This window comes from Drosophila mojavensis, unplaced genomic scaffold (genome assembly GCF_018153725.1).
Source record: "Drosophila mojavensis isolate 15081-1352.22 unplaced genomic scaffold, ASM1815372v1 contig_74, whole genome shotgun sequence".
Taxonomy (NCBI): domain Eukaryota; kingdom Metazoa; phylum Arthropoda; class Insecta; order Diptera; family Drosophilidae; genus Drosophila; species Drosophila mojavensis.
Window position 1 is genome coordinate 22,485,294 of NW_025318899.1, and position 25,640 is coordinate 22,510,933.

Genomic DNA, 25,640 nt, shown 5'->3' on the forward strand with positions numbered 1-25,640 from the left:
TTTTATACCCTAAAATATAGTTATATATATTCTTTATCAGGGCGAAGAGCTAAAGCGATTTAGCCTTGATAGCATTGATATTTGGGGCGGCAGTTTTGTGTCACAGATAAAGTTGCATAGGTGAGAGCACCAGATGTCGTTATAAAAGAATTTCTTTCCATTATACGCCACCAGCTCTACGCAATGTTCCCTCTTATAGCAGTTATTTGGCTCCCCATAGCCCCATCTTGTAAAGTTGGGTTGCTGGCCGCTAGTAAAGGAAATAAATGCGGAGTTCGTGGAAAGATTCGTTAAGCTCATCCAATAGCATCGTCTTGTGCTTAATTTTGATATAACAGCATCCAGATCATCTTTATTTTCAGGGCTGTAAAAAAAAGTACTGTAATTAATTAATATATATAATTTCCTCAGAGTTTCGACAACTCTGGGGAAAAGAAAACATTGTATGATTAGTAAGTAGTAAATGTAAACAAAATTCCAAACTATATTTCTAAAGTCGTCTGGATATTTATAGTGGAACTAAATAACCATTAGCTATTGACTCACATCAATTAGGAATTAAACTGTTCTTTGTATGAGTATATATTCCATTCCCAATTTAAAACGAGCGAGCAAGTCGCGAATATATTCAGTTGAGCTTTACCAAGAAATTTGAACTGAAAATGAGTCATATTAAAATTATTATTTGATTACTATTAATTTTAAAATGTAGTATCATTTATTATGTTGTGCCAGAATACCGCATATTAATTTATATCCTAATTACTATTTATTGATTTATTGTTGCAAAAAAAATAATTCTAAATAACAAGTTTTAAGCCAGAGCAACGAAGGCCTTCAGGCACCTAATTACAAATAGTACCAGCATATGTGAAACTACAAGATTTAAAGGCGGTCCATTCTTTTGAATCAATTGTGACGTCATATTGATATTGACTCACAGCTGCTCGCGCAAGCAGTGTTAATCTCAACTGCTTGACTTTCTGATAAGCAGTTCAATCAGCTGATTGTCAACAGCAGGCTTTTATTTTGCTTATTTCAGTAGGCATCTTTTTTTATAGTTCTCAATTTTTGTTGAATTGTATGTAAATTGTTTAAAGTTGAAATGTTTGACAAACTCAACGACGATTGCTGGCTGACCATCCTTAAATATGTGAATCTTAAAGACCAAGTGAGCCTGGCGCACATCTCCAAGAGCCTGCGGTCTGTTGTTCGGTACCAGTGGGAGCACCTCAGGGTCGCCTACTTGGACCAGGCTCTGCTGGAACGTTTCGAGCAGCAGCCAAGCGAAATGGAGGAGTTCCTCCAACTCGCCAGTAGTTCGCTGCAGAATCTGACAATCAAGCAAACTGATATTGCGCTACTACAGAAATGGAGAGCGTATGAATTTCCGAAATTGGTGACGCTCGACTGTGATCTGGGTTTTGAGAGCGAAGAGGAGACCGACGAGAAGGTGTTATTGTTGACGCAGCTCTTTCCGAATCTACGCCAACTAACACTACTTGGCAACACTACTGGCCGACACATATGGGCCTGGGATCAGCTGCAGGAACTGAACCTACTGTGCTGCGAGAGTTTGGACACGTCCACATTTGATCAGATTTTCAGCGCCATTCCGTTGCGCAAGCTCACTCTGCTTTACTACGGATACAACACGAACATGGGTGACGATGTGCTGCCCATATCGAAGTGCTCTACACTTGAGGAGCTTGTCATGGATGATCATCATCTGCTGGGCGACTTCATGCCCAACCTGCTGCAGTTGCCCCGCTTGCGTCGTCTGGCCTTTTATACCCGCGACTATTACGAGTATCTGCTGGAGACGGTGAGCAAGCTACGACCGCTCAGAGTCAAGGCGTTGCTCTTCCACGACGCCTTCTGGAGCAGCTCGTGCGTGAGCCAGGTCATGATGAGCATGACGAATCTGCGTCGCCTTGTGCTGCACGACGACGACATCGAGACCAAGGAACTGCACAAAATCTGCGCCACATTGCCGCAGCTGGAGGAATTGCATTTGACGAAAATGCGTGCACTGCCAACGGCTACCCAGTTATGGGACATGGTTGGTGCCAGCCAATCCCTAAAAATTCTTAACCTATCGGGCAATCGGTTGAATAGGCAGTTCTTGGATCTGAGCAGTGAGTGCTTGGATCGAGTGTTGAAGAAGCGGAGTCTATCCTCGCCCCTCACACTTCACCTGCACAATACCTTGCTGAAGTGTGATCAAACTGAGGTAAAGAGATCAATATCAATGGAATAGGGTCTAATAATAAGTCTTTTTGTATCTATATGTGAATTTTTCTATTCCAGATACTTAAAAAGCTAAAGCATCCAAATTTGGAAGTCTCCTTCAAGCCCATCGATTTGAATGTCTGGAGCTCTCGATTTGTGGAGATCGAATTTAATATTCCCACAGACTAAGTTCTTCGTATCTGTAATTAATTTCGAAAAGTGCCTTTTGTGATAGATCCAAAATAGCAGTAGAGCTAACAATAAATATCAGTTCGGTGTAATACCAGCCGAGTTATAAAGGAGGTAAAATTTTTCCTTTACGTTTTAATGCGCTTCTCAATGAACTCATCTTTTTCACTTTAATATTCTATTCAATGTTTGTTCACTGTTGTATTTGCGTTTAATACATACATACATAAAAATAATACAATTATTAAAAATTATAAAAAATTCAAAAATAAATATACATAAATATTTAAGCTTTATCTGCTAGGGTTACAAATGCGCTTGCTTCAAAACCGATCTGTTAATAGATGCGTCTAAGGACGTGTTTCAATCGTATATATATATAGTATATAATGAGTGTATTATATAACCAATCTGTGTATCCGATTATCTCAATTGAAACGAGGGAAGGGTCAACTAAGTTACTAAATTACAGTTCAGTACAGTTAGAAATTAGTTATCGCTGCTTACGCTGGGTGTTAATTCAAAATGGTTAAAATATTTGCTGGCAACTGTTACGTATATGCTTGTTGTATGTATATGTGTATAGAATATGTATAAATATAATACAAATATAAGTTCGCTTAGTGCACGCTATATAATGTTTATAGTTAATTTTTGCTAAACGATCACAAATAACCAGGCACTCACACAGGCACTCGCAAAAGCTCATTCAGACATGTTCATTCACGCATACTCACACGCTTACAGATTAGAATTTCGCGCTTACGACTTAGGTTAATGGACTTAAATCTTCTAAATGGGGGAGAGTGGTAAGGGGACTCGTTACGTCGTCCTTTCATTTAGCCAACGTTGGACAGCACTCTCCAAAGGGCAGGAATTATCGATAAGGTATCGATAAACTGGCTCCTTTCGAGAGGCTTGGCCAGAGCTGGGGAGGGCTTCGTATTTTTGCTCATTGCTTTTTCATTGCTTTGACAAAAGTTTTTATAAAATTTTGGACTTGCATTTCGTATAAAAGAAGTTCTAATAACATTTTTGTTTCATGGATGAATGACTGAGAGGTGTGGGCGTGCAGTGGACGGTGGAGCGTCAAGGGCTCCACATCGGCTGCACTTGTTCGCTTGCTCGCTTCGCTTTCGTTGGGGGCAGCGTTTTGTAAAATCACAGCAAATCGGCGCATACGCCGCCGAACCACGCCATATATAGGGGCAGCAGATAGACGACCAGAGCCCGGCGCAACGTCATCTTCTCCGGTGCGCTGGAGGTGCCTGTGGTGCTACCTGTCGACGAGTCGGGGACGGTGTCTTCTTCGTCATCCTCAATATTGTGGTTGATGAGCGGATCATCTATATCGTTATTATCGCGGTCCAGATGCGTGGTGTGCACCAGCGGGTTCTTATCATCCACATTGGGACGCGATGTGTGGCTGGTAACGGACGGATTGGTATCTTCATCATCGTCATTCTCAGCATTGACTCGCACCGACGGATGATCCACGTCCGGCTTGTGGCTGGGCTCGAACGGACCTAGGCCAGAGCCCTCATCATCATCTTCGTCATCCTCGGACCCAGAGCCGGAGCCAGCACCACTGCCCATATATGGTTCCTCTGCAATTCAAGAGCGACAATTAGAATGCAACACTCCTCCCAGCTCGCAGCTGACTTACCCTGCTCGCTCCAGTCCACATCCTGACCATTGTAGGCGTTTCGCAAGTGGTTGATGGCGTTTTTCAGATGGAACAGCTGCGTGGACATCTGCGCAGTTTGGCGAGGGCTCGCTGGATTGCCGCTAAACTCAGGATTCGAGCCATGCTCCGTGGTTACCGAGTGCATATATCTGAGAAGGTAAAGTCGTTAATAAGCAGATGCTGGGACCTGTCAGCCTGTCAAAGTCTCACCTGTCTATGGTGTGCCCATTCCAGCACATGCCGTCCACATCGGATGAGGTGGCGATGTCCTCATTGCTGCACATCGAGTGCGGCAGGTTCGACCAGAACTTCTTGTAGTCCTTCACACGCTGGCGAATGTCCCGCACAATCTTGTCCAGAATGGGCTCCCTGCTGCCGCCGTTGCTGTCGCCATCGTCGTCGTCGTTGTCGTTGCGATTGTTCTGCTGCTGTTGCTTGCGTCGCTGCTGCTTGCGGCGTTGCTGCTGACGCCTGTTGCCGCCTCCATTGCCACTGGCCACGCCCTGCTCCTGCGACTGCTGTGCCGATGAGTCCTGCAAGCCGGGCTCGGCCGCTCGCCGCTCACGCAGCACAATCGCCTCATCCAAAGTGGCATCGATGTCCAACGTGTCCGCCTCCGGCGTGCTGTGCGCACGCAGTTCCTGCACGGCGGCGGCAGATGGCGCCAGCAGCATTTTGGGACTAATTGAGCGCTTGGCGCGTCCCAAAGTGGGCTTGCCGCAGCCCTGGAACACACGATTGGTGATGTCCTGACCAGAGTCCTGGAAAAAAAGAGTACTTGAAGCTATAGATCATGGCGAAACGAAGAGCTTTAGAAAGACTTGTGTGAATCAATCAAGGCAAAGTCTTACCATACACTCTATATAGAAACTTATCAGTGTGCTAGCCCTTAGAGCTTAGTACATCTAAGACTTATATTTGAATTATTATTCAAGCTGCGGTCGAAATGTTCTATGTTTTATTAAATCTACAGCTCAAGAATTAAATAAGAGTAATAAATATTCCACATTTACTTAGTTATTCTATAAAATTCTCCGAAATTTCAGCATTAAGTATAATCACTGTTTTTTAATCGTATTTCTATGAATATTAGAAGAATGACTTGTTTTTCTATAAGTTCATCAGTTTATATGTATATTTAGTTTGGCTTTTGTTCCTATAGAAATAATTTATAGCACCAGTATTTTTATTATGAATATTGGGAACTATAGACCCTAGCTTATTTATATGAATTAAATAATTGTATTTTATTATTATTTATAAACATGTACTATTATTGCTTTGAATGTTGGAAATAATTATTTTTAGTTATTTCATAATGTAAGTAATGCAATAAATGAAGCATGCGTTAATTTTAATGTATTATTGTTATTGTTAACTTTTGTAACTTATTGTTATATATAACGATAAAAATTAGTAATTATAAAATATAAAGGCAAGCACGTTTCAAAAACACTTTTTTTTTTTTAAATTGAAACCTCGACTTGGTGTCGATCTAAAAATACATATGTATATATTTTAAATTCAAAATCAAATTGAGTTCTTCATTAGCTATGAAAGCAGTATTTAAAGGCATCTTCTAATTGGTAGCTATTTGCCCATCAAATTACGCATTCCCTAATAATTTGTGATGCCTTCGATAGTCAATGAAACTCGCCACAATTGAGGATTCGCTGAGATAATTTCTACAGTTGCATTGCATGGACGCATGCCAAGAGCTATTTATAGCTGGACGTCATACAAAGAAAACCATATATGTTTGATTTACTACTCATGCAATGAGCAACGAGACCCTCAATAAATCGTTGGACGGTCTGGGCTGTCTTATCAGCGCAACTTTATCGAGGGGCGGTAATTGTTGACACGCTGACTACCTCAAGTTGTGTGCAGACTAGACAAACAGACAGTTGCGAGCGACTACCTTTTACAGTTAAGGGTCTTGTTAGGGTTAGGTTTAAGTAGGTCTTATCTAACTGGCAGGCAACAGCAGTCGACAAGCGGCTCTTGGCCTATCCCAACTATAAAACAAGACTAACTGTAGTCGCCGGAGCTAAGAGCTGTTGGCAATCTGTGATTTGCTAAAAATAATGCTTTGAGATGCTAAAAAGAAAACTAATAAGAATTAAATTTAAAACTATTTTGCTTACGCCGTTTGGCCTTTTATAAGGCCGACAAAAAGAAAAAAAAAAAAAAAAAAAAAAATACACAAAATAAACACATTAAAACAGAATGCCGCAACAACAGCAACAACTAAAGATATAGCATACATACACACACACTCACACCGAAACAAACAACAAACAAAGTAGAAATGTATAAATTTTAAATGGAAATATAAATTAAATTCATATGGGAACCAAATGTTGTGCAAATAAATCGTTAAAATGGCAAACAAAGCACACGAATCGAGAAATCGAAAAACCGAAAACCAAAAACCGAAAAATGAACAAATTTGGAGCCTTGAAATATTACAGCAATCAAAATTCAATAAATTCTGCGCAATATTCATGAGTGTAAATATTTTCCGCTTTTTATTTTTAATTGTGTAAATGGACAGACAACACGGAATCTGTGGATCAAAGCCATAAAATGGCATATGGAGTAGACCGAATAATATGAAGATAGGAGAACAAAACGAAATTGAATATTGAATATTAAATATTTAGCGATATCAGATTCAGAATCCAGCCCACAGCTGACACTATTCAGCGGTTTTCCCATACCTATTATTGGGGAATTGGGTTCGGGTTAGTCAGCTATTCAAATGAGTTGGGGCCTTGCCAGGCGGACAGCTTTATGAGATAATTTATAAACTAAATTCAATGGCCATAAAAATACAAATCGGCAGCTGTTTGCCTAACGAGTTAAGTTCTAGCCGAGTATTATATACTATGTGCTTAAATTATCAGCGAATAGATACTCTTTAATGAGATTGGGCTAAGTGACAATGTGATTTGATTCGTCATCTCCTCTCTTTCTATGCCCTCAATTGCTTCTCTTCTATTTTAATAAAACGGGAAAGTAGAGTAGTATCAGCCTGTCTCTTTCTGCCCTCAGCACTCTTCTATTGATATTAAAGAATTCCTCTCCTCAACAGGGTAGGCTCATCATCTCTCTTACTGCATTCAGTTAGTTGTCTTCTATTCCTCTCCATAACCGGAGAGAGGATGGGTAGGGCCTCTCTCTTCTCTCTGCCCTCAGTTAGTTATCTTCTATTAGTCTCTTTAAGTCATTTCCTCTACTTAATGGGAATGTCAATGGGTAGGCTCATCTTCTCTCTAACTGCCCTCAGTTAGTTCTCTTCTACTGATATTTAGCTCTATTCCTCTCCAAAACGGGAGAGAAGATGGGTAAAGTCAATTAGTTATCTTCTCTTCCTCAGTTAGTTATCTTCTATTAGTCTCTTTAAGTCTTTTCCTCTACTTAATGGGAGAGTCGATGGATAGGATCATTCTCTCTCTATCTGACCTCATTTTCTTCTAATTATATTTAATTTTATTCCTCTACTTAACGCACCTGGAAGTTCATGATGGCCTCGGAGATTTTGATGTTTATGGGCTCCACAACCATCACAATGTTGAAGGAGCCCAGCATGCGTTCGGCCACCTTATCCATAGCCAGGGCAAAGTTCTCCCACTCGGTGTCGAACTCGTGCAGGTAGTGCAGGCAGCCCTTGATCACGTTGACGCAATAGTTGGTGCAGGGCTTTTCCGTATAGCCCTTGCAGGCTCCGCAGTGCTGCATTTTGGTTAGCGCACCGGTGCAGTCCGCATTGAGTCGAATCTGAATGGAAAGGTAGTCAGAGTTGCGATTAGACAAATATTATAAATCAAAATCAGCATTCACTTACTTGCAATACCTTCTTGGAGACCTCAGCGGCGGTGATCAGCGCCTGGCCGTAGGTGCGGGTGGCCACAAAGGAGCGTTTGATTTGCACCGAGAGCTTGTCGGGCACATCACCGAACGGCTTCAGTTCCTTCATGTGCTCGCTGACGCATTGCATGTATCTGGAAGAAGATTTGGATGTGTGTGAGTGTGTTTCAGGCTAAATGTTGGCAAAATATTTTTATTGGCATTGGCCGGAAATCTCAGCGTGTAAATGGCACGGTGCTGAATGCACCGCCCACCGCCCACCATCAATCCATCTGCCCGATCTCTGCCTTGTGTATACACAGATTTTTATGTGCAAAGAATAATATGAAAAGAAGTTGTCTGACTGACTGCTTCAGTGCGCGCCATGTGCTGCACGTAGCATGCTGCACCTGCTCCTGGCCATGAGGCATGACAGCTGTTGCACTTGTATGGCTGCCTCTCGGCCCGAAGCGACTCGCCTCGACGCAACTCGACAATGGGCGAACTAGGAAATGGCTAAAACACGTTAGCTGCTAAAAGGCTATCTTCTTTGATCAATAATTTTCGCTTTGTCTATTAAGAATTTATAAAATATTTTAGAAATAATAAATCAGAAAGAAAAAAAAAGATGCTGCAGTATATAGTTTTGTATATCATATTTCAAAGTCTATTAAATAATTGAGATAAAGTCTATATATTTTTCTGGTCTGGCTGTCTTTTATATCTCTGTTCTAACACCCACACACACTCATTTATAAAAGTATGTTGCCAAAAACATTCGCAGTGCCTTAGGGCGCCCATTCATTGTTTGCCTTGTCAACTGGGGGAGCAACCCCTACATTAAATGCAGCACTCTCAACTGCGCAGTCCATTGTAGGTCTGGGTCGCCGACCAACCGCATGCAGCGAGCAACAAATAACAAGCAGCAAGTGCCAGCAATTACGCCGCCATCGTTGTCCAGTGCAATAAATGGACAACGTGCCAAAGCACGTACGACAAACTGAGACGATGACAATAAAAACGAATCGCAGAGGAAGGCAGCGACGGCGCGCCGCGGCGGCAGCAACGACAGCAATTGGAAAGCGCGTGGGTAACACGAGCCGAGCCGAGCCATGAAGTGCAAGAGCTGAAGCTGAAGCTGAACCCGATGCCGAAGCCAGCGAAACAATTCGCCAAGCCAAGCCAACGCAAGCCAAACCAAGGAATGGGTCCAGTTCAATGAGCCAAGAGCCAAGTGGGCGCAATTTAGCGTGCCGTAGGAAATGCGACCAGCTGCCACAGGAACTGCCTCAAAGTGGGCTCTCCATAACACACACGCACACACTCACTCACACAGACAGAGTGATTGTGTTGGCAGTGGGAGTATATACACATTAGGATTACGTTTGCAGCCTACTAAATTAAGAGATGTACAAAACAACAGCTGCCTGATTAGCTGGTAATGCTGCTTATGAGTGGGACGTCTCCCATGGATATCCAGCTTATCATTTGAAGAAGGGTATACCAAAAAGTTCCCAGTGGGTCGATCTGCTTAAAGTACCCTAAATTGGAGAGCTATAGCTATATAGCTATTCCTATATAAACATACATATAAATTTATATTTTCATTTACTTTATTACTAGTTGAATTAGCGGACTCTTTTCAATATGTTTATTATCAAAGCAGTTCCTGACCACATATATTATATAATACTGATTATATCAAGTATATATATAAGTCAAGTATATGCCTTTATAGACCTGAAATACAATCTTACTTCCAATCATACCAATCATCCAATCATATTGCAGTCAATCTAGTTCTATTATACACAGTAATTATATTAAGGGCTTTATTGCATTAAAATGTTTCCCTATTCGGACATATAGTTCTGAATATGAAAGTAATAAAAAAATAAATAAAAAACAACTTTAATTTGATTTAAATATTTTCTTAATATAATAAGAATTCCTAACTATATATTCATATTAAGAACTGTACTTTCGCCTTAACAGTTTTAAGGTTTTTGTATCAACAGTTTCTTCTCTCTATTTTTCTATATATTTTATCGTTTACTCCACAAGAAAGAGTAACTAGACTTCGTCATTTAGAGCACCGAAAATTAGCCCATTTCCTAGTTAAGCGTTTCAACCGCAAACACCGCGACAACAATAAAACAAAAGGGCAATTCAGCCCATAGACCGAAAGCTGAAATTGCACACCAGAGGAGTGAAGCAAGGCAGGCAGACATTCAGACATCCATCCAGTCAACGTCAGAGATTCGTCAAAGCTTTCAACAGTCTTTGGCCTGAGCCAAGTCAGTCAGTCAGTCAACCGTTGACGCTCGACACTTTGCGGTTTCACACGTCTGTAACTTCAAATCTGTCAGGCGTCGACTGCTTCAATGAGGACTTTGGATCGAGTAACGGGGGGCAGTATGTACGCTGTACTCGATGACGATAATGTATTGTATATGGCTGCTACTCACTTTTCGTTGAAGGCATACTGCGCATTCAGCACAGTGAACATCTTTTGGTAGAGCGTGGTGAAGAACTTGTCCATCACATCCAATAGATCGACCCGACCGCGCGCATAGTAGTTTTCCAGTTCATTGAACAGATCCGAAAAGACATACGAATTCTGCTGATAGATCACTCCATATGTCCGCATGAACATCGTGTGGAACTGTTCCTTCGATTCCAGCAGCAATTTGCGAAAAATATCTATGGAAGAGATGGACGAGATGAAGAAAATGTGTAAAATTGAGAGACATTCTGTGGGTCGATTTTATTGAAATGGGCCACATCCGCCGCGTCCAGACAACCGACTAAATGCTTCTGTGGTACTATTCTTAAATATTTGTGGCTTCCGCTGCACAAAATAAATCCCAACATCCGCATTGTCGCCTGCACACTTCACATTGTGTCATTCTCTTTCCCTCCCTCTCTCCCTCTCTCTCTCCCTCTCTACCTCTCACTCTTGCTACAAATCGATCTGTGTAATTCGAAGCCCGCATGATCCAATGGAAATGGAAGCTAGTCCACTAGACACCCGCAAATAGTTACAAATCTGTAAACTCTAAACTGTGTCTACATCTAATTAGGATCGGACGGACGGACTGACATCTTCAAGTAGCTGTTGAGTTATATTTCTGGTCATATTTCGACTTACCATTGAATTTGGCTGCCTTGCCACCCAGCAGACTCGACATCTTGGATATCTGCTCCTTGGTGTGCCACTCCAACTGCAGTCGTGACTGGCCCGCCATGCGCGTCTCCATGTTGTAGGTACAGCAGGTGCCCACCGAGGGCGATTCACAGTAGCGCAGCACACGTTCTGCAATGCCAGAAGATGAAATATTCAATTAGTATTTAGAGTAAATTAAATGGGTACTAAATATATTTAAATGTATTCCATACACAAATGATACAATTTTAGTTTTTAATAAAAAAAAAATTTATTTATGTACATTATTTACATTTTATAATAATTGTGTAATTTTGTAAATTACAAATAAATATTAATTATTAACATTTAATTATTATTATTAACATTTAAATAGATTATTATATGTTTTAATTTATTATTTATTTATACATAGATTTAAATGTAAAAAATGTAATTTATTGTAGAATAGATCTAAAATATTTACCAAAGTTGATGCCAACAATATTATAATAATGGTATTGTTAATATATAAGAGTATGATATATATAATTATATATGAATAGTTAACTATAATATACACATGTATGCACATAAGTTCAATTAATTTTGAGTACGACCTTTAACTCGCACAAACGATTATCAATGGATGATCTACAGTCATAAATAATATCACAAACTATTGAACAATAAATTAACACATTTATACTAATTCATAATAGATCATAATGAACCAATTATGAATATTTGTAAAACATTTACATACTCGTTCACTTCCCTGTTGCATCAGCTGAACTCATATAGGGCAGTAGATGGTAAGGCGGCTTCTGTCTGCCCAGTTCGCCGATGGGGCAGACCCGCATCAGTATGCACAAATATTTCGAGCCAGTGAAATTGTGAGCGTTCTATTTGCTCGAGCATTAGGGAACAACTGTTCGAATGCATTCCAGTTGTTTGTACTGGTCACTAAACTAACCTCAGCCCAGCCAGAAGGCATTACGAACGGCAGCAGCACATTATGCAGATTCCGGGAACTGGAACTCGCTGCCACTTGACATGGAAACCAAAAACCAAAAACCCAGACACCAGTTTAGAAAAAAGTGCAGCTAACTGCGTGCCACTTTGTTCGTTCAGATGAAAAGTAAACGATGCGTTTGGCTACCAGCTCGGACATGACGAGTGACCGTAACCGTAAACGTAAACGCAAGCGGATAGGTAACCCGAGCCCGCCGATAAGGGCGTGGCTGCCAATGATTCTGGATGGTTTACGCAAACATTTAACACGTTCACATTCACATTCGGCGCTCAGGTAGTTTCAGAAGTAAACCATTCTAAAAGCCTTCTGCATTAGCTTCCTACAACGAAGCAATCATTGTAAATTATGCTGCACATCTCCCATGCTCCACGGATTCCTCCGATTCTGTTCTGGATTTTTATTTTCTGACTTTTATAGCTGGCAAGACTTTTGTTTATTTAGACAGTTCTCATGAATGGATAGAGACGAGCGCTGCATACAGTCCAAAAACTTTAATGCTAATTGAAAGCAAACATGTTGATTTTTTAAATATACTTTTCAAATACTCTTGCTGCAGAGTAGTCTCAATTTGGTAATACAGAAAATCTATTTATAAATTCGAATCGCTTTAAATTAAAATGTTTCTGAGTAGACATCTCGAAAAAATAGAATGATTTTGCTCATATTATAATAATTATAGAATCTATTTGAAAGAGTATCTAGAATTGAGCTATGGCAACTACAAGTATTCCTACACTTGACTTGGTCGGAGCTCATAAATATTTTGCTATCCAGTTGAATGCATCATCATCCACGTGCGCAGTGCATAGAAGAAAGTGTGGAATGTATTTTGTATTTTGTTTATTTCCAATATAAATTTAGCTACTTTTCGTGCACAATTTGTAAACAAATGCAGCTTCCCTTCAGCCTTCATATATGTATGTGTGTACATATCTGAAGTTCTTTTTATTTTGGGGAAGGGCAGCGGCGTTTGCTTCGTTCGGTTTTATGGCCTGCACTAATTGTTATGTTGCACAAGATATGAATTAAGTGTAGCGTGTGGGGCAACTGGAAGCCTTTGCTTATCTAAATTGGCTCGTTACCAACGGCAACGGCAACGGCAACTGCCACAATTGTGGTCGCTTTTTCCATGAACTGCCTGACAGCGTTTGTGACTAGCATGTGTAATGTGAAGGAGCTGGCTCTGCTATTTCCTTAGATTGGCAGCCAAGTTAATTGAATAGTTGCCTGAGAGTTGATAAAACTGAATGGTGTCTTAAGCGAATCCTTTAGCTGATACCAGCTGCGGCTAGAGGCGGCCCATTCCCATCATTAAATGTCGAGCTATGTCTAACCACACATTCCACTTGGAATCGATAAATCGTTGCCAAAAATCGATGTTCGAATAACATTAGGGTGGACCGCTTGCCGCTTTTTATGAATTGCCGCATAATTTCTTCACAGACAACGACAGGAGACGGGGGACACGCGCATACCAAATGTGGCCAGCAGGCGGCGGCAGGAAGGTGTCTGAACATAATAAATGACCTTAACTTAACGATATGGCAGTTTCTGTGTTCTTTTTTCTATATTGTGCTTCCTTTGGCTGACTCGTCGGAAAAGCACCCTGTTCATGTCTAATAGAAAACTCCAGCTTGCGTTTGATAAAAAGTAAGCTGGCAAAGCAATTTCTCTAACCACCCACCCCTGGCTGAAACCTGGGTCATATGTTGTCGTTGCTGCTTTTGGCTGAGCACACGCTATTTGCTCAGTTGTCGGGGTGAGAGCGGTGGAGTGAAATTCATTTCGAATGATTTACTGTAACGATCAACAAAACGACTCCTGCGGCGACCAACGGGACACGGCAGCCACCCCTAAGGCAGCCAGCCCGAAAATGTTAAAAGGGTGCGAAAGTTTAGCAAAGGGGAGAGCCACTGCTGGGCGGTCAGACTGCTCCAGCAGGTGTCTTCTGTTGCTCCCAGCTTGCCATTGTGCAAGCATGAGTGAGAGGCTGCTGGCAGCGAAATTATTATTCTAGCACACAACCTCCCACTTTGAGCAGCCCCCAACAAACACCCACTGTGGCGCTTGACCCCGCACTGAAACAAACTAATCAAATCGAGGTTGCCATTGATAAAATTATGAAATTTAATATTTATAAATATATATATTTAATATTGTTTCAAATTAATTTTACTAAAAACTCAAATAACTTTTTTGGGTTGCATGAACATTTTTGATTTAAAGTTTGACTTTATATATCTTTAATTCATAGAAATATATTTTTAGTAAAGTTTGCTTTTCCCAAATGCTCCATTTTCATTCCGTCAAAGTTTAGCCATTCAACCTATTCAGTCGCTCTTTTATTCACCCGCGCTCTCTCTTGCCCACGCTCGCTCTATCTTCCTTTCTTTCGCTATGCGTGCAGATAAAAGCGCAAGCGGCCACATTTGAAAACAGTTTGCGAGTGAAATGCCCAACAGACAAAGGAAACAACAACAACAATAACAAATGTGGCAAGGCATAAGCGGAGGACAAAACTAAAAGCGTCTACACCCCCAAAAAGCGAAACGAAGACTGAATTTCCCCTCTGCTGCTCGCAGGTTGCGAACAAACTTTACTTTTGAGTTGAGTTTCAATGAGCCACTATAATGCGGAGCCAGACAGCAATGACAGAGATAGAGAGGCACAAAGAAAAGTAGACGGAGAGAGAGAGAGACATAGAGAGTGAGAGAGAGTAAAATTCACTCATCGCTTCGTCCTTTTTGGCTTGGCACAAAAATGCGACGCGGCAACTTTAACAGGCGCTCAGCAAACAGCAGCTGGCGGCAACTGTTGCACAGTGCAAAAGGGAACTGGATAGCCAGTCAGACGACGGCCAGCCTGGTAGTGAGAGAGAGAGAGAGAGAGAGACAGGACGGGGACGAAATGGAGAGAGCGCACGCTATGCGAGAGAGCGAGCGCCAGCCATCGGAAGGGGTCGTTGCACGCATGGAAATCAAAGCTTTCACTTTCAATAGGGTTGCACATTGCTGCATGTGCGGCAGAGCTTGTGGGGCCAAGGGGGAGAGCGAGCGGGGATTACTTGTCTAGTGCGGATAGTGCGGAGTGCCAACAAAATGGTCGATACGACAACTAACCCCCAAAAAGCAGTTGTCGACCTCGCCGTCTGGCAAGGAAATTGCATTAAGTGAACTTCTCCCCAGACGGAAGCATCGACCCAAGGCGCAGCTTGGGAGAAGGTTAAGCAATCTGTGCGCTCATCTCTTGAAAAACCCTTGAAGTTGACTTTGGGCTGCTCAGTTAATTTGACTTTAATTTCCGCATGTCCTTTTTTGTCTGCATTTGGCGAGCTGCGAGCAGCTCCTTGCTTCAGTTTATGCTTATGGTAATGAGTTTTAATTAGGCGCACAGCAAAGCGAGAGCAGCAGCAGAGTCCGAAGCGAGCCGAAGGCCGTACCACACCAACAACATCAACCACTCAACCGCCCAACCATCACACCACCCACCCATCAAGCAACCACCCGGCCTGAAATAAGTAGTTAAAGGGGTTGGGTTTTTTGGGCTCGACTACGGACGTTTTATTAAGTGTAAAACGTAATGCCAGTAAATCTGAATGGAGCAGGGTTCCGGGTAAATCGCATGTGTGTTGCAACAGCTGCCTCTGCGATCTCAGAATTTGCTATTAGCCAGCCAGAATTGGGTCAGGCGCAGCATGAGAGAAATCTTAAATATGTCTAATTAAAAAACGGACCATCAACTTAATTAATACCTAAAGTAATGGCTGCCACTTTCTCATGCTTGCTCTGCTTTTGTTTTCCTATGTGGGGCATGCCACTTGCACTTCACATTGGAAGAGGAACTCGGCGATTTCAGCTTTCAGTTTCAATACATAACTCAATTGCCCCCCGCAGTCGGACAAAAGAATAACAAATACTTAGCCAATGCTAAAGATATAACAAAAAGAGAACAACAAAATAACTACAAATATTTGGCGTCTGCTCCGCCTGCTCGCATTGAGTCGCACTTAATTAATTTTATGGCGCTGGACCTCCCGCCTGTCTGGGCGGGAAACCTTGCACAATATCCAGCAAGTGCAATTTGTATATTTATTTAGACTAATTGATACTACAGAAAAACAGGAAAGAGCGTCTATCTATGACACGCCGAACTCTAAATGCACTATGGAGTTGCTACCCACTGAATATAAAATATATAATAATATAATATACTAAAGTAGTTCGATAAAAGGTTTGTCAGTTATCAAATAAAATTTTACTGAAATTTTAATAAATAATTGAGTAACTGTTTGGGTATAAAAATATTTAAATAAGAAAGTCGTTTTACATATTATTCATAGCTTTGGATCTGTCTTATACATCTACGACCAAATAACATATGTGAAGCTTTACTTTATATTAACTTCAGACTTAGCGTAAGCTACGAAGCTATGAACTGTATTGTTATATAATATACCGTAATTTAATTAATAATTAATTTATTATTTTTATTATTATTTATTTATTTATTATTTTTAATATACTTATATTAGCATTTATAATGTGTACATATATGTATAATAATCATAATACTGTCTAGTGTCATCCCTATATATATTCAATCAAAATAATATAATGAATAAGATGATGAATAATTGAGATTGGTATGCGTCATGGAGTCATAAAATTAATTAGTTTTCCTTAATCATTCCTATTATTATTTATTTGCTTAGCTTTCAGCATAAAATGAGCTGAAATAATGTATTCGTTGGAAGCACTTCCTGCCCCAAGTTTTATGGACTTTGCATATATTTATTTCTAGTTTATACAGATTTTAGCATTTAGCAAACAAATTCGAGCAGCTGAAGAAACAAGAAAACTTAAGATTGTTTATTAAAGAGATGGGAGTTTTGGTTACTTCTTCACTTCAGTGAGGCTGTGATGTATGGGTGAGTAAGCATTGAAGATTGTGGAATTTGCTGTTTTGACATGCATTCCTTGCTTGCCGCAGCTGCTGTTGCAGTTGCAGTTGCAGTCGGGGCAGCTGCGTGCAAACTAAGGAAAGGCGTTTGCTGCTAATGTGCATCGGGTGCATGCAACATTTAGCATGCTCCACCCTCTGTCCAGCCCCTCGAAAGCCTCCGATTTCTGAGCTGTGTGTAATTACGTGTCGAGTCAGGTCGTTGCATAAATGCCAAAGGCAAAGATGTGACTGGTGGATGGGCGGTACGGTGCGGTACGGCACGGCCCGGGGTCGCCTTCACTTTGGCTTGGGTACTTTTACTTCTTTGTTTTTCTTTATTTTATTTTTTTTTCTTCTATACGTACGGTCGGCTCTTTTAGGCATAATTAAAATTACTCAACTGCAAACTGGGCTGGCGAGAGGTCTGAAGAGCGAACAGATGTTTATGCTGCCAACACGTTTCTTGTAACATAAACATAGCACAGAGTTAGAAGCTGCAGCTTGCAAAGGAGCTGTTGTTGCCTCAGTTACTTCCCAGTTGCCGCTTGATGGTGGCTCGAGACCTTTTGCCCTGATGAAGTGACGAATGTTGCCAACTTTGGCGCTACTCTCTTCACAATTTCCTTTTGTTGCAGCTGCCCTTAATGCCTCCTGCTGTCCTCTCCTCTGTCTGGCAATCAGCGCATTTCTTCACTGTCAGTTTTCTGAGTGACAATTTCAATGCGCAAATGTGCGAAAATTCATCAGGCCACGCTGCACATGCACATGCACGAAACGAAGGCGGAGATCTCAAAAATAGCACACAGCATGCTGCAACATTTTCCTTGTTGCTGCGCCAGCTATATTTATGAGTCGTAATTAGCCGCCGGGAAAACTGAATGCTGCAGCTGAGTTTTCCTATGGTTTCCCATAGTTGCATGCTTTTCCACTGGCAGTGAAATGTTTGAAATGATGAGGTAAGTCACCATGTGGGCGAGTCAAGCCCCAATGCAGACAGCAACATCTGCCGAACGAACTCTGAACCCAAGCCAAATTATATACAATATACGCTATGGCCGGACATACCTTTCTCATTGTGTGTATGTGATATGTATATCAATAAAGCTATACTCTTGAGTCATACGTTCTAACCAGGGAAAGGTGATCTGGGCTATAGCAAATGCGTGTTAAATGTAAACACCAAATCAGATCAAATCACTGTAGCTTTATACTTGTAATTATTATTAGTAATAGTAATGCTGTTTATATATATTTACTTGTTTTACGGGTAATAGTATTAGTAATGTTTATAACAATAAACAATTGTTGCTGCTACTGTATTGTAGATAACAATATGTTTTATTTATAGCACTAATGCATTATACCTTACATCGTTATAAATATTTACAAACAGAAATTTATATGCATTTGACTAAAGCGGAAGAGAGAGAGTGAGAGAAGATGCCTGATTTCCGAATGCCTTATACCTAACGAAAAGCAATTGAAACCCTATATAAATTAGCTAAGGATATGGAAGAAGGTTTAAGTAAAGCTATTAATATTTCCTAAGAAATCATATTGCATAATGAATAATAATGAAAAAAGTACATAATTTATATAATAAGTATATCCTTGATTTATCAATTTTAGGAATTTTTTGTCTTAGATATAAGACTAAATAAATATTAAAATACTTAAATTAGTTTTATGGTATACATCTTCCGCCTGTCACATACAATTACACAATATCAATATACCCATATCTACGCACACATTTACAGGGCATTCGTAAATAAATGTCAAGCGAAAAAGTAAGCAAATATTGCGGCTGAGTTTCTTTGAAATAATTCGAATCGAATGCCATTTGCAACTATTTTCGGTTATTTGTTTGCTTTGCCCGCCACACGCCGCCCTCACCTGCTGCCATCGCCATGCGGCATTCATTCAAGCAAAATTAATTAAACAATAAAATTTGATTAATGGCAATTTTTTATTTTCGGCAAAGTGGAGCGGACGGCAGCGGGGCTCTGTGGGTTTCCGGTCAATTTTCTGGGCATCGGTGCTCGGTCAACCTGTTCGCTGTTTACATTCTCATTCTCTTTGGTTTGTTTACTGTATACAAAAGCTCCCTATCTGGGACGGAATTGGATTTATTTTCGTAATTGGAACAGCTGTCGATAAAAAAGTGCCAACTGGGTTAAACTTGATGTCAATTAGACGCCTAATTGGAGACATTATATTTAAGAATATAAATCTCCAGGCCCTACTCGATTGCACTGTACAGAGTGCCTATCTCAGATTCCCCATCAATATATATAAGTCCAAGCTTATTCGTGATGATTCAATGAGAACTTGAGTTATCTATGTGCAAATCTTTGAATATATATAATTCAGAATCAAAGACACAATTTAGCAACACATAAAGCTTGTAGTCCAGCCAAATTTTCACACCATCAAACAAATCAAATTGAACGACAGCTAGACATGAATGAGACGGGGCGGCAGGAGGAGGGAAGGTTGAGTGAGGAGCTAAGCTATCAAAAGAGCCGCTTAGCCAGATCGAAAGTCACTGAAACATGTTGGACCTGGTTTGTGGCTTGGATTTAAATTCGATTTTGGACGCGAGATAAAACGCGCGACAGAGATTTACAGCTCTGACTGGTGCAAAAAAAGATACAAAAAATAAACAAATTGAAAAAAAAAAGAATACTGTTGAGCTATTCAAAGCACGTTCACGTGTTATGGAGTTTAATTTTTTTTTTCTTTTTTGTACCCTGTATGTATAGACAAAGAAGGGTATATAAGATGGGTTTATTCAATATATTGTAGTTCGACATTTCAGTGTGTGTTTCTGTTTCAAGAGACAATAAATATATGATTTAAATATTAAATTCAACTTGTATCTAAGCTATTTACAGGGTGTTTCCGATTCATTCGGCATTCAGTGAATCTTGTTATTTTTTTGCGACAACGTTAAGGAGAGCTGAGCTCTGCCGGTGACGGCAACGGTGACGGTGAGGACGTGTCGCTGTCAACTCTCTTCTGGTCACTCAGCATGCAACACGAGCAGCATTTTTTATTTAATTTTGTGGCCCAATTAAGTTGAGACGCCGACGACAATTGAAAAATGTGCTTGGGCCCATAAAAAGCATTTAGGCCATTGCGAGAGCTCTGCGCCAGCCAGAGCGCTGGCTGGCTGGCTGCTTGCTTGGTCGCTCGGTTGGTTGGTTGGTTAGCTTGCTTCCCAGCTCTCACCCAGCCGTAAACGAAACCCTTTTGTAACCGCAACTGCAAAAAATAAAAATACAACCGCAAAAGCCATAAAAGCAGAGATTTCCTCAATTTGCTGGCGAGCTCTGCAAGCTACCAAAATTGCTGCCGACCGCAAAGCAATTTTGTAAAAATATGAATGAAAAAGCCAGAAAACTCATCAGCAACACACGCACACACACACACACACACCCATACTGGCAGATATTGGCGAAAAGGAAAATGGTCTTTAAAATGAATTAATTTGATAAATTTACAAGCCTTTCGAGTCGCTGCTCACAGGCTCTGAGATTAATCGTCTGTAAAATGAAGTTGCGCTTGTGTCAAAAATAAAAGAAAAATAAAAATAAAGCCAAAAGATAATCAGCAGTGAATAATATCGAAGCAAAGTGACAAGCAAAAATATTGTAATCGATAGCCGATGAAAAATGGCAAATATATAAGCTGAAAAGCACATTAAATGATGCTAACAATGGCACAGCGCGTCTACTTGCGGTTTCCTGCTCCTCGCCTCCTCCCCCTTCAACCCAGCTGAGCCCCAACTGCAATCGACAGTCAACTATATGAATAATAGATTGTATCTTTTGCAACCTATAGACGGATGAATCCGAGTATCTGGGTAACTGGGTGGCAACGCTTGAATGGGTTTCACTAGTTGGCTTGTTAACTGTGCTCTTATGGCTCTATAAATTGAAAGTGGATCTATAAATAAAGGTATAAATAACAAGGGAATGGGGAGTTGGGTCGAGTGTGCGTGTGTGCGTATGTGTGTTGTTATCTGTTTATAACTTAAATCTGTAAATATATAGTAAACTTTTTGGCGAACATTTTTGAATAATTTGAGAAAAAAATCAAGGATTTATGAAAAGTTGAATCTTATTTCTTTATTACATAATTCGAAATAATTATAGATGTAATTTAAGTTAAAAATACTGGCAATTGAGACTTAAGAACAGACAGAGCAGACAAACAAAAATGTGGAAATTAAAGTTTAGGTTAGTAATAGATTATAATGGACTGAAAGATCAAAGACAAAAATGTTTGAAGATAGTGCAAATAGAAAAACTCCAGATTGAAAGTTGAAGCAAATGACAGCCGAATTCAAGGTTCTAATATGGAGCAAAAACGATGACATAATTTTATATATTTTAAACCATCTGTTTTCACCTAAGCTAACTCTTTGATATGCTGAAGGAGTGTGACAAAGAAATATGAATTCAGAGCAACCAAATTAAAATTTTAACCCCAGAAATATAAAGACAAAATTATTCAGTTAAAAATTGAGCTTACATATTTGAGCTATAGAAATTGGCTACGCATCATCAAAGCCTTTAAATATGTCTAAAAACAGCTGAGAATTTTGAATATTCCTTCAAAATTCCGGGCGTTGCGCCTTCGGTAATGACTCATTCAACCCCAATTGAATTGGGGATCATCCACGCATCTGAACAGCCCATAAACCACAATAGATTAATGAGGCTGACAGCTTTCAAAAGGGGCATCTCCCCCACCCTCAACCCCGCTCTAGCCAACGCAACCGCCCCTGCTGCCCCCTCCCACAAGTTTGTCTCTTACAAATTTCGTTGTCCCTGTGCGCTATAAATCGTTTAAGATTTCAGCGGAGCCGCCCACTTGTTGAATGCCAGAAATTACGTTATTAAATCCAGGCAACAATTTATTTAGTTTAGTGCACTTGTCATTATATATAATTTATAAGGCGAAGCGATGAGGCGACTCTGATGCCACATAATCCCTATAATCATATTTATGCCCCAGGCAAAAAAAAAAAAAAAAAAAACAAATGAAAGAACAATGCGTGGGCGACGGCAAAGGTCTCAGAGTTGAGTCGAATCGAGTCGAGTCGACACTTGGAAGCTGTTGCAACTCTATAAAGATTACAACATAATGTTTCTTCGAGTGATATCAACACCAATTTGTGAAGAACTCAGCTGTGAACCGCACTAACTGTCTGTCTGTCTGACTGTCTGACTTTTGACATGAGCTGTGGCAAATGCGGCACACTCACATATTTCGAATTTCAAATATTTACGATGCCATTCAGCGGCTATTAAATGTCATATAAAGGCCATTAAGAGCAGCAATAACAGAGCCGCCTGTTCGCTGTTAATTTGCCTAAATAAACCTCATTAAATATGCTGACCAGCCGAATGGCCCACGGCAGATACAACAACAAACTCAATAGCAACAAAAACAACAACAACAACAACAACAACAACAAATTATGATTAATAATCATCATCATTGAAAGCCAATCCCACGAATTATGTTGTCACATGCAAAAGTTGCTCATACGACGCTTTGCCACTCTTTGTTATTGGCTTTTTTTCTGTTTTTGGGTTTCTCATTCACGCGTCTCTAACAGGATTATGTCGCACGCAACATTAGCGACGAATCGAAATCCTTTCTACCTGCATTCGCCTCAAGCGTTGCCTAATTTGTCGCCTCTCTCCTCTCGTTCCCACCTTCTGAATGAATATTCTCTACCTGTTTTTCCCGTCTGTCCTCTTTGCTCTTCTTCTCTCCTCTCCTATCCTCTCTCATTTTCGGTGAGCAGCACTTTTCACAGCGTGTGTTAATTTTGTTGGAATTTTCGCTTGATTATGTCCACATGAATTCGGTTTTGGACTACGTCGTATTTATATGTGTCTACGTATCTATGTATCTAGCTACATTTTGTGTCTCTGCTCTATTGTTGTACTTTGGCTACGATCGATTATTGATTTAATTAATTATCAACGCACTGTGTGTGCCCGCTTGCCCTTTCGAGCGCTCCCTACTGCAAACACTAGATAAACTTTGTGCCTCGATACGGCGTGTCGTCTCCAATGGCTTCATTGCTGCAACACGGCGACCCCCAACAGTGCATAATTTACAAATTTCTGATATTCTACAGAAAATTGAAAACATCTGCTCTAACCTTTTTCTCCATTAAATCTCAAATTTGTGTGACTGCATTATGATCAAAGCAATTTTCATTTGATTTGGGCACAAAGTGTAATTTTGATTTCTAAAATAATCAATAATAAAATTGAATTGATTTATTTTAATTGCTTTAATCACTTAAACAATTTATGTACAAAAATATTAGCAATAAAGCTCCAAGCTCTGAAGCTAAACGCGTATGTAAATTTATTGATAATTAAATTATGTAGTTATGTACAGTGTCAAGTTTACTTAATAAATTATTATTATTATTATTATTATTATTATTATTATTATTATTTTTTTTTTTAATTCATTTAGCGTTAGTTTATAATTGATTATATTTATTCTCTTATAGAGATACCTTAAAATATTGTTACTGTAATATTAGGTAATAGAGGGATTCCTGTGTAGATTTTAATACTTGATAATTTTATACATAGCTCCCCACCAAAAAGGAGTTTTTGCAATGGCCAACTTGCCATTCAGTCCTCTATTATTATAATCAATGTGAGAATGTGGACTCTAATCTTCTACAGTTATCGTCAGGTAGTCTTAATATAGTCTACAGCATATTTAATACCAATTCTATACCAACTCAAACTCTAGACCCTTAAGCACGTATTTTAATTGAAGATCTCTCAATGTTTCTGCACTTCCATTTGAAAACGTTGACAGCTTACAATACGAAGATAAATTTTTAAAGCAATTGCTGCTCACGCCGGTGCATTAAGACCGAGTCCAAAAGGCTGTTGCAGCATGTGCCCAAGATACAATTTATTTAAATTAAAATGCAGATCGCGAGCAATCAAGAATGGAGCTTACAATTGAAGTTCTGTTTGCAGTGCGTACCACATCGCCCACTTGCCACTTGCCACTTGCCTCCAGCAGGTCTGTTCTTGTCCCCCGCAAACGCAAATTTATTGCTAATAAATTGCTCGGCTTGTTTAGAGGCAGCAGCTGAAGCAACTGAGGCAACTGAAGCAGTAGCTGAAAGCAGGAGAAGATCGAAGTGAATTGGCCTCCCTTATGGCGCATTATTAGCGAATTGCTCAGTGTTTAGGCGCTATTTGCAGTTGCATTAATTAGCAGCTAGAGCTGCAGAGGCCAGCTGCATCGTGTTGCCAGTGGCAATCAAAGCCAATTGATTCCAATTGAATCGTGCGCACCAAAAAGCTGAATAAAGAGATTTCACTTGGCTGCAAATTCCAAGAAATTTGTATTTTTACATCTTTCATCTTGGCTAGGGAAATGTTAAACTTTTTACATGCATAAGAGTGAAGTTGCAAATAGGCCAAGCTAATCTAATATACCGATAACAATCAAAGATAATATCGTATATTTCGATTAATATAAACAACATTATTCATTATTAGGCAAATTTATTTATCGACAGTTTAGAATTTCCTGGTTCGTGACGTCAATGCGAGAAATCTGTGCAGACCGGCAATTTGTGTCAAATTAATTAACATAAAGTGGACAGTGAAACAAAAACAAATAATAAATGAAAAAAAAAATAATAATAATTAAAAAATGCATAAAAAAATATTCAAAATTCATTAGACGCGCGTAAGCAATTAGTAAACTCTAAAATATGAATCTTAATAAAAAATAGTAAATGTTTAAAATCAATGAACACTTTTCGGACATTAGGCTAAAAACTGGGCGTATTGAGCCACGCCTCTGAGCAATAGACTAAATGGTAATGGTAATTTATCATTTTACAGGCAGTCGGGCAAATCAAATGCGCAAAATCGAACCACAGAGCCAAAACAGAGGCCCCACTTGATGTGAGCTGAACGCTCCATTGGGCATTCGTCTCCGATTCGCCTCTCTTTCTGGGCTGGCCAAAGGCAAATAAACACGAGAGGAAGAACAAAGACCACAGGCCCATCCACTAATTGAGTGCGCAAATAAATACTGAAGGAGAATAACAAAGTATTCTCTGGGAGTGGGCACTTGAGGCTCAAGCACTTTGATTAATTTCTGGATGACATCCTCCAACTACGCACTCTCGCATGTGCTCAACCAATTAACGGCATATTGAGTCTGGAGACGATCTTCAGCTGGGCTAAGAGTACCTAACTAATCAGCAGAAAGAGAGCCTGGAGTGCTCAGCCAAGAGTTTTGACCACAGGAAGCAGCCATTAAAATATTTGCAACAAAGTGGCACTGCAAGTCGGGGCAGCAGACAGAACATAAACTCGAAAACTCGTTCTCTTCTAGACCAAAAATAGCTGCAACAGTCGCCAGCCACCAGCCACCAGCCACCAGCCGCCGCATTCCTCGTGCAACGTGAATTTATGAATCGTTTGGGCTGAATGAATCTCTTGCTTGGGTGTCTGCCTCTGCCTCTGCCTCTGCCT

At 40.1% G+C, this 25,640-nt stretch overlaps 2 protein-coding genes across 2 annotated transcripts in view; one reads left to right on the forward strand and one right to left on the reverse strand.

The window, feature by feature from the left end:
* Positions 1–1,011: 1,011 nt before the first annotated feature.
* On the forward strand, positions 1,012–2,534 carry LOC6583348. The gene is made up of 2 exons (XM_002008982.4): positions 1,012–2,233; positions 2,311–2,534. Exons 1-2 carry the CDS (start codon positions 1,106–1,108, stop codon positions 2,419–2,421), a joined length of 1,239 nt encoding a protein of 412 aa, XP_002009018.1. The 5' UTR covers positions 1,012–1,105; the 3' UTR covers positions 2,422–2,534.
* A 38-nt stretch (positions 2,535–2,572) lies between these two features.
* Positions 2,573–25,640, reverse strand: part of LOC6583349 (glypican-4) — a 45,130-nt gene continuing 22,062 nt past the window's right edge. Inside the window, exons 2-8 of the mRNA XM_002008983.4 lie at positions 11,112–11,276; positions 10,429–10,663; positions 7,959–8,115; positions 7,625–7,891; positions 4,319–4,869; positions 4,088–4,257; positions 2,573–4,028 (exon numbers count right to left, since the gene is read on the reverse strand). Coding sequence (XP_002009019.1) covers positions 3,583–4,028; positions 4,088–4,257; positions 4,319–4,869; positions 7,625–7,891; positions 7,959–8,115; positions 10,429–10,663; positions 11,112–11,276 — 1,991 coding nt within the window. The 3' untranslated portion in view covers positions 2,573–3,582. The remainder of the gene's footprint in view (positions 4,029–4,087; positions 4,258–4,318; positions 4,870–7,624; positions 7,892–7,958; positions 8,116–10,428; positions 10,664–11,111; positions 11,277–25,640) is intronic.